The 12,500-nt window shown below is 39.2% G+C and overlaps 1 protein-coding gene across 3 annotated transcripts in view; it reads right to left on the bottom strand.

Moving 5' to 3' along the window:
* Positions 1 to 12,500, bottom strand: part of LOC138029622 (protein capicua homolog) — a 21,190-nt gene that overhangs the window by 2,015 nt on the left and 6,675 nt on the right. For 2 of the 3 annotated variants that reach the window (XM_068877320.1, XM_068877321.1), the window contains exons 4-9: positions 11,487 to 11,693; positions 9,242 to 9,350; positions 8,294 to 8,334; positions 7,439 to 7,612; positions 5,239 to 6,833; positions 1 to 4,045 (exon numbers count right to left, since the gene is read on the bottom strand). The exon at positions 1 to 4,045 is cut by the window's left edge and continues 2,015 nt beyond it. In XM_068877320.1, coding sequence (XP_068733421.1) covers positions 3,484 to 4,045; positions 5,239 to 6,833; positions 7,439 to 7,612; positions 8,294 to 8,334; positions 9,242 to 9,350; positions 11,487 to 11,693 — 2,688 coding nt within the window. In that variant the 3' untranslated portion in view covers positions 1 to 3,483. The remainder of the gene's footprint in view (positions 4,046 to 5,238; positions 6,834 to 7,438; positions 7,613 to 8,293; positions 8,335 to 9,241; positions 9,351 to 11,486; positions 11,694 to 12,500) is intronic. The other variant, XM_068877322.1, reaches the window with a different exon arrangement.

Raw genomic sequence — 12,500 nt, 5'->3', positions numbered from 1 at the left:
CTTGTTGCTTAATCTTAGTTTCAGTACGATCCTCAAAAACCGCGAGGACAACATGCGTAAAAAAAAACATTTCCTTTGCCGTACGTCAGTAAACCAGTGTAAAAAAAAAAAAAACGATTACATCACTGGTGGCAATGGAAAGTAGATTACAAATTGTCCCGCGAAAGTGGGCTCAACCGTCTGGCAAAATTTAGAGTTAACAAATTCCCGGGAAATCGCGAATTTAGTCAAGGATAGATAAGGGTCACAGAAAGCAATATGCCCATTTGGGCCCTTGGGATTGGTGAATAGGGAGTTTTAGCAACGACAACGGTGAGGGCAACGTCACAAATTTGCATACTTAGTGAGCAAAAGGAATACCTCTGCACACTCTGCACGTGCATTTTCATTTTTGTCTACTTCGTCAGCAAAACAACAACGTGAAATGAGGTTTGAATTTGAGGTTTTAGGGAAAACGTCAACGCTTGAAGATACATTTTAATTTTTTCCCATTTCCGAGTTGCTGTTTGTCTCGGTTTCGAAGTGAGTCTTGGTGCTCAACTATTGTAAGGGAAATGAGTTTGATTTGCATAAGAATACGCAACTCATTTCCATTTGAATGGTTGTGCACCAGGACTCACTTTGAAACTGAGGCATGCAGCAACTCGGAAATGGGCTATTGAGCGTTGTTCATACTAGTTTCTTTCTTGAGGGTTTGCAACAACGTTGTCACGTTAAAATGCTTGGAATATTCGCGAAGCGATTACAGTAACGCGAATTCACATTTAACCACGCCTTCTTCTTGCCATTGCCGTCGTCGTTGCTAAGGCTCCCTAATAGGGAGTTTAAGATCTACGAAGCGACGGCAACGAAAACGTCACAAATTTAACGAACAAAAACAATAGCTTTGCACGCTCTGCACGTGCATTTTTCATTTTTGTACATTTCGTTCACGTTTTCGGCAAATCTACGACGTGAAATGACCAATTCTTAAGTTTTACGGAGAACGTGAACACGAGGCAGCGAATTTGAATTTTCTGTCTTAGCTTCAACACCGCACCTCCTAATTCAATTCCTGGAATGTTGCGCTAGTTTTTAGGAGTTAGACAAACCGACATAATGACGAAAAAGATTAATAAACCTGAACTTGCAATTTTAAATGGCGTTTTCATTACCGTTGCGTCGTAGATCTTAAACGCCTTAATACCTCAACAGGCGCGGCCGATCCCAAGAAATTCAAAATGATGGCGCTTCAAAAAGTTAATACCTTTCGTTATACTTATGGGGTTCCTTCTTAACAGATATGTTAAGGTTCTAAAAGAAAAGTAGACGCGGCTTTTTAAATGGGAAGTACTGGAATGTTAGTGCTGCAGGTATGGGTGCGTTCGATTGACCCTATTCCGGAATAAGAATACGTAGAGTGATGATTTAAAACGGTATGTCAGATGTTTCAGTTTTGAAGCAACAAGGATAAATAAAGGTATGTTTAAAATAGCATTTTAGCAGGTTTTTGACAATTTTAATGTGAATCTCCGTAAAAATGAAGGGTTTCTAACGTCTATTCCATACATCCCTATTTCGGAATTCAGTCAATCGAACGCACCTTCTATAAACAGTTTGCCACGAATGGAGTCCGATTGTGTGTTGATCGATTGATGAACGCCGTTTCTCTGCAATCAGCAAACCTTTCAAAGAAGGATTATGCTGTTGGAATCAGTGGAGATTCCGAACTCGGGAAAATTCAACGGAAAACTGGACTGACTGATTTTAAGATATGCTACTCTTAAAGAAACTTAAAACCAAACCTCAACACAATCGGACTTTATTCGCGCCAAAAATTTAACATGCATGGATCATCCGTCGATCATCCGGCTGAAATACATCATTTACAGAGAGAGTCCCTTAATTTTAAACTGAAAACATCCCCGATACCAAGATGAATATCGCAAGTTCTGCTTTTCATCTAGTCATAAGGTCAAGCCTGATCTCATTTCTATTAAGTCCCAAAGACTCATTCGATTATTCCTGGTGCAACAAAATCACTCTCTCTGGCTTCTGACCAGCATAACATTCATGTTGATAACATAAAATTCGTTAAAATTAATAACCATATAAACTCTTCAGTGATAAAACACCCTGGCACTTTATGGCGGATCATATTAACACAAAATTCTCTGAAGTTTCAGTTAAAATGAGATATATCCAAGCTATTTACAACCGACGTAAAATCACCTTCACGATTATATTACAACTATACACTTTGAACTCAATAAATAACACACTTGAAGAGTACAGCTCACAATCCATACTACCATGTATCTCGCGCTTATGGTAACGATAACTGTTGGACGCCATATTGAATTTCCCGACGTTTTCCGATGGGCCTCGGGCCCCACGTTCGGAAAAACCAGTACTCGAACTGATTGTTCGATTTCCATCCAATATGGCGTCCAAGCACAAATCTCAATATGGCGGGTTATATTTTTCAATAACCTATATGCAAGAGCTGGAGAATATGACCTCCGGTTTAACAAGAGGAAGGCAGCAATAGCAAAAAAAAAAAAATGCTACAAGTCAAACTGTAGAATGTTATTTTTCGAAACACTTGTTATACCTTGGTAAATAATTTGACAAGACGCATCGAAATATCCAGCATTTTTAAACAAGATGACTTTCTCATTTTCTGATCACAAAGTAATTACAATTGAAAAGTTAAAACAACTTAACATAGTCGTTGCGTTCGAAGAAAAACAAACACCTGCATTTGATGAAAATGCTTTGTACCAAAAACATCTCTTTCTAAATATTCAGAAAAGCTTTATTAGAAGATAGACCACTGGAAAAAAGTGGCTTTTCCTTAGCGCAGAAGACGCTAATGATATAAAACCGAAAAGGATCCACACCTTGTCAAAATCTAAATATCCACCAGCGATTTATTCTGTTGTTTTTTGCTACCCTAACATAGTCAAACGTCTTCTTATTTCATGTCCGTTATCGAAATAACGTTGCCGAAGTTCCGACTATTTCTAAACACAGCCGATGATCTCTCGGATACTTCAAACTATCGGAGAAGAAATTGCAACCATTTCCGATCAACTAAAATGGCACCTCGCGACCCTTACATTTGACTGTACTATACCTTATAATCTGTTAATCGAAGTTAAAACGTCAAAATTGTCATGCGAGCAATTTTAAATGTGATGAGCTCTCACGTTTCCACAAGTGAAAGCTGCGACACAAGCCGTCACTGGTTAAGCACAGGCGGGAAAAACAAACTTGTGCCCTTTTCTTATGGTTATGTCGGTGAGGAACACTTCTTTATGTCTACACTAATGTCTACGCTTTGTACTCCTGAATTGCCACCACGTGAACAAGAGCTGACTGTAGACACAAATAACAAAAATCTGATGACGTAATCGCCGCCATGTTGTTGCTATACACAAAAGATTGCCACTAACATGGCAGCGATGACGCCACATACTGTAGGAGGCAAGAGTTCGTTCCTTACTTGCTATTTGATCCACTGTGCATAATCTTTTGCCTGACCTCTCGTATCTTGAGCTGCAGTGCAGCTTTGGAATGGAAAAGATCGGCGTGCTGCTGCTGAAAGATAGTAGTGGTGCCGTCAGATGGAAAATATCCATGATCCTGAAAGAGCTGCATCACCACGCTTCGTCGTTGATCCACTGACTTCTTGTGGGAGGAGAGGGTAGGGCTGCTGGGTTCCGGTTGCCTACTATCGCCTCTCTCCTCCCTCTCGTCCTCTTTTAAGCCTCCTTGCTCAAGCGCTGCAGCTTCTGCGAGCGCATCTAGACTTGGCGCTTTGCCTGCTCTAGACCCCAGAGTGGGGCTTTCTTCCACTGACGATTTGCCAAAGGAAGATCTCTCAAGAGCTGCATTTGCTTTGTGCGTTGCACTAGCATCGAGAGTCTTTTGCACGCTGCCTGTTACAAGACCACGCCGTGTAGGTGACGCCCTTTGTATGCCTTCTCGGCTTTGGCCTTTGTAAGGCGTGTATTCTGGAAGTTCTGCAAACTGTCGTTCAAAATTCACTTCTGATAGAACTCTGTAAAAGACAGTTATATGATAATATTGTAGCATTCACATATATCAACTTTAACTACGCTTTATGACCCAGCTCTCATTCAGCCAGACCACAATACCAGTTGGGAATGATCCTATCACCGCCTTTCATTGTGGCAAACGGCCTGAAATTTCTCTAAGTAAGTTTATTTCAGCAGCGTGACTGGAGCGTCCACTATTTTTACGAGCAAGTGTTACAAGACAACGTCCTTATCGAGAAATCATTACTGAAGATACTACGACCGTGAATTTTGGTCAGGTTGTTTTTGAAATTTATTACCTTTGTTTGATAGGCGAGGACACGCGAACAGAGATGAAGAGATGTTATTTTTTTTCCGAGGGCGCCTTACTGAAGTTCACAGGGTTTCATTACCAGTTCTTCGATTAACTATGTTTCAATCTTTCTTTAATTTTCGGCGGCATAATGAACAAGGGTTCACACTGTTTGCTGCCCTCTTGCAAAATCAGTGTCGTGATGAAACGCGTACGTGTACGCGAATCATGCCGACTATGGGCGGGTTCATACCAGGGAAGTAAGAAGACTTAAAGCATTCCCGAGTTCTACTTTGAATGTGAACGGGATTTATTTTAGCTGAAGTAACTCACTTTATAACCTTGTGAACGACGTATCTTCAAAGAGGGGAGAGTACGATATATCCCCCTCGAATGCGTACGTGAGCAGATCAGAACACGATAAGGTGTCAATATGACTTGAGTTTGTCGCCTAATAATTTGCAAACATTTCATTAAGGACGGTGCCTACTATTGTTATTGCGCATGCCTTCTGCGCATCTCGAGATACTCGAATTTCCTATGGATGGTGCTTATTAATACAGGGATATTTTTGCGCAGGTCAAAACTATGCGGAGCAAGCAGAACTAAGCAAGTGATCATGATATCCAAAAAAAAAATCGGGGTAACCACGCATTCTTCAGAGATAATTAGGCTTCAATTTGGAAAAGAACGCCATACATTGCTTTGTATTTTAAAGCTTTTTACAAATATTGTTGATTAATTATCTTTGGAAAATGCGTGGTTACCCCCAAATTTCTTTTTGGATTTCAATAACACTCGTTAAGATCTGCTTTTCCCGCATACTCAGTAAACCGCGCAAAAATACCATTGAATTAGTAGGCACGGTCCTTAATTTATGTAATAAAGACAAGTAATTCTTACTCTTCCATTCCATCCGCAATGAACCTTTTTAGAATGGGTTTAACCTGTCCTTTGGAATCAACGTTTACACTTGACTGAACTCTCTGGATACCCTGTGCATCTACAGGAAAGGCAACAGCCTGCTCTCCTGGTAGAGGAACCACATTGGCTTGAGTCTTCGTAGTCCGACTATTTGTGCTTGGTATCCCTGCATGACTTGCATGTCTGTTTGGTGAGAGCGGGGTAGTAATTGGTCCAACAGGCCTTGGTGACAGTGGCAGTTGCCTTGGAAATGCATGAGTTGGTCCTGGCGAAGGTCCCCGAAGCGGCTTGGAGGGATTTTGTAAGAGTGAAGATACATTGCTCTGATTTGTGTTTAATGCAGTGGGATTTGCATTAAAATATCCTTGCCCACACACCATTCCAGAGAGGGGCACTGGCTTCTTTGCTAAGAGCAACCTTTCACCATTGTTCATACCACTTGGAGAAGTTACCCTGAGGGGTGGAGACAACAGAGGGGCAATTGGCTTCAGGGGGACTCCTTTAGTGTCTTTTGCTGGAAGAACAGATTTATTTTTCAATGGATGATGAAATGGGGCAGTGGTGTGTGTAGCAACTGAAACTGTCAATGGTGTCAAGGAAGTTGCCACGGATGTTGCTGTCATGGTAGTAAGACTGGCATTTGGCACAGTGTGCATGTTTGATGTAATGGTTTTATTTGCAGATTGTCTATTTGTTTGATTTCTAAGATTTGATTGGGCTGCATCACCTTGGTGTTGAAATGACATAATCGAGGCCGAATTGTTTTCTGCAAGCTTGGTGTGGTTTGGAGATTTCCCTTGGATGGTAGAACCTGGATTGCCTCTTGAGCTGCTTGTATTCACTTCAGACAAAAATTTGGTGATGTGACTAGGAAATACTGCTGGTTGTGACAGTAATGAATCTAGTGAGCTGGCAGAAGCACTCCCGGAAGACAATGGTGGTGTCTTTGAGGATGTACTGCAGCCAGAGGGCTGCCGAGGTCGGAAAACTGAACCGGTTGGTTGGAAACACCCACTGACAGTAAGCCCAGGGGAGTGACTCTTCGATGTTGGAAGCCTTGGCCGAACAAATTGACCACCCACCGATGCCCCACTGTCACATTTACTCATACTCCTGTTAGAATGTGGAAACCCTTTGGGTTCCCTGAATCCAAGGTCCATCATGGATGTACGGGGTTTGGACAAAGCATTATCTGACAGTTCGTGCGAGTGACCTTTTCCAACCATTTGTTCATAAATGTTGGGTGTGACCGCTCTCTTTGCGGGGAATGTGACTGGCGAGTACCTTCTCTTGCCTATGTCTGGCGTTCGACTGCGTCTGGTGAAAGGTACGGGAGAGAACTTCTGTTGTGGAAACACCCGGTTGGTAAGCTCTTCTTCATCTGAATCATCAGAGTCTTTGTCATTGACATCAATGTTTTCATTGCACATCAACTCCTCGGAACTAATATCATCATCCTCTGAATCGCACATTGTGTCAGTTTTTTGAGCCTCTTGGAAAGTAGCGGCAGGCTTTTCCTCAGAAACCATGGGTTTTGGAGATGAAGTGCTTTCATTGTCAAGCTCAGAACACATCTGAAACCGAATGATCAAAATAACTTATTTAGCACAAAGCGAGTAAAATAAACTCATTCCCTACACGTTTTGGTTGCATATCATCCAAGATTAGCAAACAACTGACAACAATAACAACAACAACAACTTGAAATCTTAAGGGTCTATACTTACAGAAGATACTTTTTATGATGTAATGTATTATATGAACCCACATTTTTAGGATTCAAGATTGGTGGAGGATTATAAGTGTTTGTGGTTAGAAGAGAGAGAGGTACCTGTAGAACAAGGTAAGACTGTGCGTTGTTAATGGAATGACAAAAATCACAATTCAGATTTATTCATTAATTTTTTGTTAAATCTCAAGGTTATTATATCAGAGTACCAGTGTTCTTCTACTTGGGTAACTTACAAATCAACTTATCGTACATGTAGATCAAATCAAATCAAAATTTATGATGACATCAGTTTTTGATGAGAGGGGAAAACTGGAGTACCCAGAGAAAAACCGCTTGGAGCAAAGTGGAGAACCAACAAACTCAACCAACATATGGAGTTAAGTCCAGGAATGAAAGGCGAGTGCTGTTACCACCTCCCAAACTTTTATTCCCAACAACAATGCCCACCTGAGCAAGTTCGATGAGTGAATGTTGTGTTGAAGGTGGAGGCTGGGGTGTGTATGGTCGTTGGACATCCTGAAGTTGGTGATCTTCTTGGTGTGCTGGAGTGCTCTGTGAGCGTTTACTTCGAAGGCTTGGTTTTGCACCTGCAACATCTTCGTAGTTGTTATCAAATACACCCTGAAAAACCAACATGGAAACAAGAAAAGCAGCTTCAAAAAAGGTGTCTTAACTTGAATGCAGTTACTCAAATTAAGTTTGAAGCTTGACTATGTGACATGTCCTTGCTGCAGGTGAATCACGTAAGCAAAAAAAGTAGATAAATATATAAATGAATGAACAAGTACATAAATAAAATAAATAGATGGATAGATCAAAAGATAAACAAACAAAGAACAAGAGCTTTAGTTTACATATAATTACTAAACAAAATGTTAACACATTTAATTAGGCCATAAGGAGATACTCTTGTGTTATGTCCATGTCTGAAAATAATTAAGCAATTCCATAACTTCGTGACAATGACAAAATCAGAATAAATTTAAAACGCATGAACCAACTTTTTAAAGACATGTTTCGGCATTACTCATGCCATCATCAGTTTAATTTAATCTATAAACGTTTCTCTCTTACATAAAAAATGTTTAGACTTAACAACACAAAATGTTTAGACTTCACAACAGGACCCTTGGTTGTAGATTTCCAAATTGGGCATGCATCTAATTAGATGCAGTTTGGGACAAGGAAATTTCCAATGAAAATTTGAACTAACAACAGCAATGGAATTTGCATACATAAAGAAAAAGTTACAAGTTAAGAAATTCATGCTAAAGCAAAGTGTTAACAATGAAAACTCTGTACCTCTTGTTCGTCACTGCTAACAACATGAAATTCACTGCCATCTGTGATAACACACAAAAGAATAATACAAATTAATGTAAGAAAATGCCCAAATTCCTCGCTCCCCATCACAACACTATAACCAACATGTAATAACTGAATGGTTCCATGCACTAAAACCTCTTTAAGTGACTTGGTACTTTCATTTTATCCCATTATTTCACCAAATTCCCTTTTAGAAAGAACTGTTGCGTACACAATTTACGTAGATAAGTGTTTCTCATCCTATTGTCCTCAATTTTTGAGAAAGAACTGCAATGATCCATTGCATAAGTTATGCATGAATTATTGCTATAAATTTTATGAAACAAAATAATAACAACAGTGACAACAACAACAACAATAACAATAATAATAATAATAATAATAATAATAATTATTATTATTATTATTATTATATCTCTCAGATAGTGCGCGCCCTGTAATTGGCTAAATTAGCGGGCCGTATTCTTCAGTACGGCTCGCTGTACAGCCCGCTAAATTTAAAATTTTGACAAAACATCATCTAGCGAGTTTTTCATGTCATTTCTGTTGCATAAACTTGTACTGAAAACTGTTTGAATCTTGCAAGCAACTATTTCAAACTTAACAGCCAAGAAGATTTACTTTTTGGGATTTTGGCACGGCATTCTTTGTGGCAGTTGAACCTTCCACTTCACTTTGACTAGTTTCCTTGCCCGCGCGCCGGTTAACCACAGAGATATAATAAATATCTTACTAACCTCGTTTTCTCGGTCTGTACTGTAAGTTGCCGATCCTTGCGAAGCGCGTGGGTCATAAATCAACGAGAAAAAACTCGGTCCGTAACTTACAGTACGGACCTCGAATTCGGGTAGGAAGAGGTATTAATAAAGGTCACTAATCACTTACACATGCACTTCTTATAGCAATATCATTAACCTAACCTACCAATGGAATCAGCAGACTCCGATCTGTCAGATCCTTTCCTTGGAGATTTTTTCCTATCTTTGGTACACCATTTCCAGTGAGGGTATGCTCTGAAATGAGCCTCTTTGACCTGAGGAGAAAAGAAAAAGCAGTTACGGTTTTGGATGCCCTACCACTGAGATGATGGAAAGACATGAGAGCTAAGGCAGTTGCTAAGTTATTACTTGATAAGTAAATACACCTTATTGAATGGTTTAAAATATAATATGCGTGGATATTTTGCAAGTACATGTAGCTTAGTATTTTTCCAAGCCCTGAAGGGGCGAGGAAAAATATGAGCAACAAGCGAAATGTCTGCTTCTACTATATGTTCAACCTTTCAATGAGTGATTTATTATTCCGCTGTTACACCATTTTTTAGTATTTTGGCTTCTTCCGGCTGCATTGACTGAGAATCGTATCAATATGAAGGAAAAATCATCAAACATCAATACTAAGTCTGAGTAGTACCGGTACTTATCCTTTGGCATAAAACAATCCCAGAGTGATTTTGATAAAAAACAAGCTTGTTCCGCTAAATCGTAATCAGCATAACAGTAAAATGCAAGCTGAAATCTACCTTTTACACCGACCACTTAAATTGAGCCTTAAACACAACTACGCTGTCTAAAAGACATTGCTTTGCCACTATCCTGTTGTTGCTGATAATCCAACATGATAATCTACAATCTTAGGAAGACAGAGAAAGAACCCTTAAGAGGATTTTTCTGAGAATAAAAGTAATTTAACACATCATTGCCAAGAAAGACAAAGAGTATGGACAGAATGATGTTAAGAGCCTCCTACAGTGCAAATTTACACCGAGCTCTGCATGAATCCACCCTCAACCAACAAAATAATGATTGACATATGCCTAACATACTGCTCGCTTACAGAATTAAATCTTCCTGTTTAAAAGTTGAATTCTGTAGAAATGCAGTTTGCCTTTGGTACATGTGAATGTATGATGTCCGTATGCCTAGTTGTAGCAGAAAGAAATTTAGACAAATATCCATGGAATACAAGGCATCCTGCAGTCTTGAATTTGAATATAGGCTAAATACAGGAAAATGAGGTTAGGTACGAAAACAAAGCACTTGAAAAAGTAGAGGGAAGCATGAAGCCATGCAAAACTAATTATTATAACAAAGCATCATAGAAGCTAACCCTTTGAAAATACCCGGTAAGTGCTTAGTTGAGTAACTGTACATGTAGGAGCTCAATATTTTCGGTTATGTCTAAACAATGCAGAGGTACATGTATACACATGTTCATGTACCTACATGTAGCTAGTAAGTCTAAATATCAATAATTTAAAAACAGTTGGTATCTTGTGGTGGTGCTACATTTATGTTTTATAGTACTGCTTTGTGTTTGGATCTTTGTTTTTGGGTTGGTGGGTCTGAAACACAGGTAACGGGTCACAGGTGTACATGTCACTGTCCTACTGATAAATAAACAACACCAAAGGTGTCTCCTAGCCTATGATCACTATACAAAACGAGGGCAAGCTTAAGCCCTAGTTGTTCATCAGTGGAGCAGGGTCTTACGGACGGTGCCTACTATTGTTATTACGCATACATTCTGCGCGTCTTCAGATACTCTGGTTTCCTATTGGTGATGCTTACATGTAACAATACAAGGATATTTTTGCGCGGTTTAAAACTATGCAGAGAAAGTAGATCTCCGTAAGTACTCTTGGTATCCAAACAGAAAACTAGGGGTAACCATGAATTCGTCAGAGATAATTAATCTTCAATTTTAGAGCTTTCTACAAACATTCTTTCATGAATTATCTTTGAAAAATGTTAAAATTTACCTTTCCTGCATAATCATAAATTGGGGCCAAGATACATTTGAATTAGTAGGCACCGTCCTTAACCTGGGGAATGTGACTGGTGTTTTAGAGGGCAACCCTAAAACCCGGAATCCGGAATCACAGGTCATTGTTTTACCAATACAGAGAGTAAAAACTATCCTAAACATTCATAAAAGCTAACCTTAAGCCTAATTAGGCCTAAACAAACGTTTTTAGGTCTAAGGTTAGCTTTTATGAATGTTCAGGATAGTTTTTACTCTCTGTATTGGTAAAACAATGACCTGTGATTCCGGATTCCAGGTTTTAGGGTTGCCCTGTTTTAGACCCACCATTTTTAGCACTTCTTTTTGATCAAGCCTTTGAGTGAGGACTTTTTATTTGTATAATGTAATCTAACACTAAACTGACCTGCGCTGCAAGGTCTTGATATTTCTGCTTTGCCTGTGGCCCTAAGTTATACCACCACTCTCCTAATATCTTACTAACAGTCCTATTGTCTTGATGAGGGTGCTTTTGATGCACAAGAGCGCGATGACGCTTACTGAAGATCATGAAGGCATTCATTGGACGTCGAATATGTTCCATGTCTTTAGTAGCCTGGTAACAAGATGCTTTCTGTTCAAAATAAATTCAAAATTTACAGCTGTGAGCTGCAACACAGTCAAATTGAAAAGAAAAATAGTGCGAATTAGACGAAAATGAAACCTTAACTAAATTAATTAATTAAGAAGCATTAGGATCAAATTGGGATTAGTGTTGGTCATTGATTGTGGCTCCCTACATGTAGCTTGCAAAAGAAGTGAGCCATAGTAAATAAGGTTTGTTACATTAAGCCTACATGTATGTTAAGACTAAAGAAGGAGTAACTAAGGTCATGTTCTATGGTGATCATCTGCTTCAACTGCAACTGCTTGAGGTTGAAGCGTTTGAGGTTTCCCTATAAAATACCGTTCCAACCATTTTTGGTTGAAACTCGGTAACTCCTGGGAAGAGTCATTACCAGACTTCTCTGCATTGACAAGTTGAGGGAAAACAACATGGCTTGAGCCAAAAAAGTACTGGATAGTTCCAATATTATCATTATTACTCTCCATTCTTAATGGCTGTTAAAAATGTCTCTGTCCAAAATAGGAATTGCCCTTCCTTGGCTCCAATTATGAGGATAAATAATATTGTCACTTTAAAATCATGTTTAGGCTTTCTCAAAATCATAGTGGACTTCTTTTGCTAATTTTTGTCTTGAAGTTTTTACTGCATACAAAACTATAAGACGACTTCAAAAACATCAAAATATGTGTTTGATGACAAAATATACTTGGTTTGCCACCAAATTATTAAGTAAACAGAGTCATGTGCCTTATGATTTGGTGGCCATACTCTGTTAAACAGGTGGACAATGAAATGACATGTTGTCAGTAAGGG

The sequence above is a fragment of the Montipora capricornis genome, chromosome 13, assembly GCF_036669925.1.
Source record: "Montipora capricornis isolate CH-2021 chromosome 13, ASM3666992v2, whole genome shotgun sequence".
Lineage (NCBI taxonomy): Eukaryota > Metazoa > Cnidaria > Anthozoa > Scleractinia > Acroporidae > Montipora > Montipora capricornis.
The sequence above is the reverse complement of the archived record's forward strand: the minus strand, read 5'-3'. Positions and strand labels throughout refer to the sequence as shown.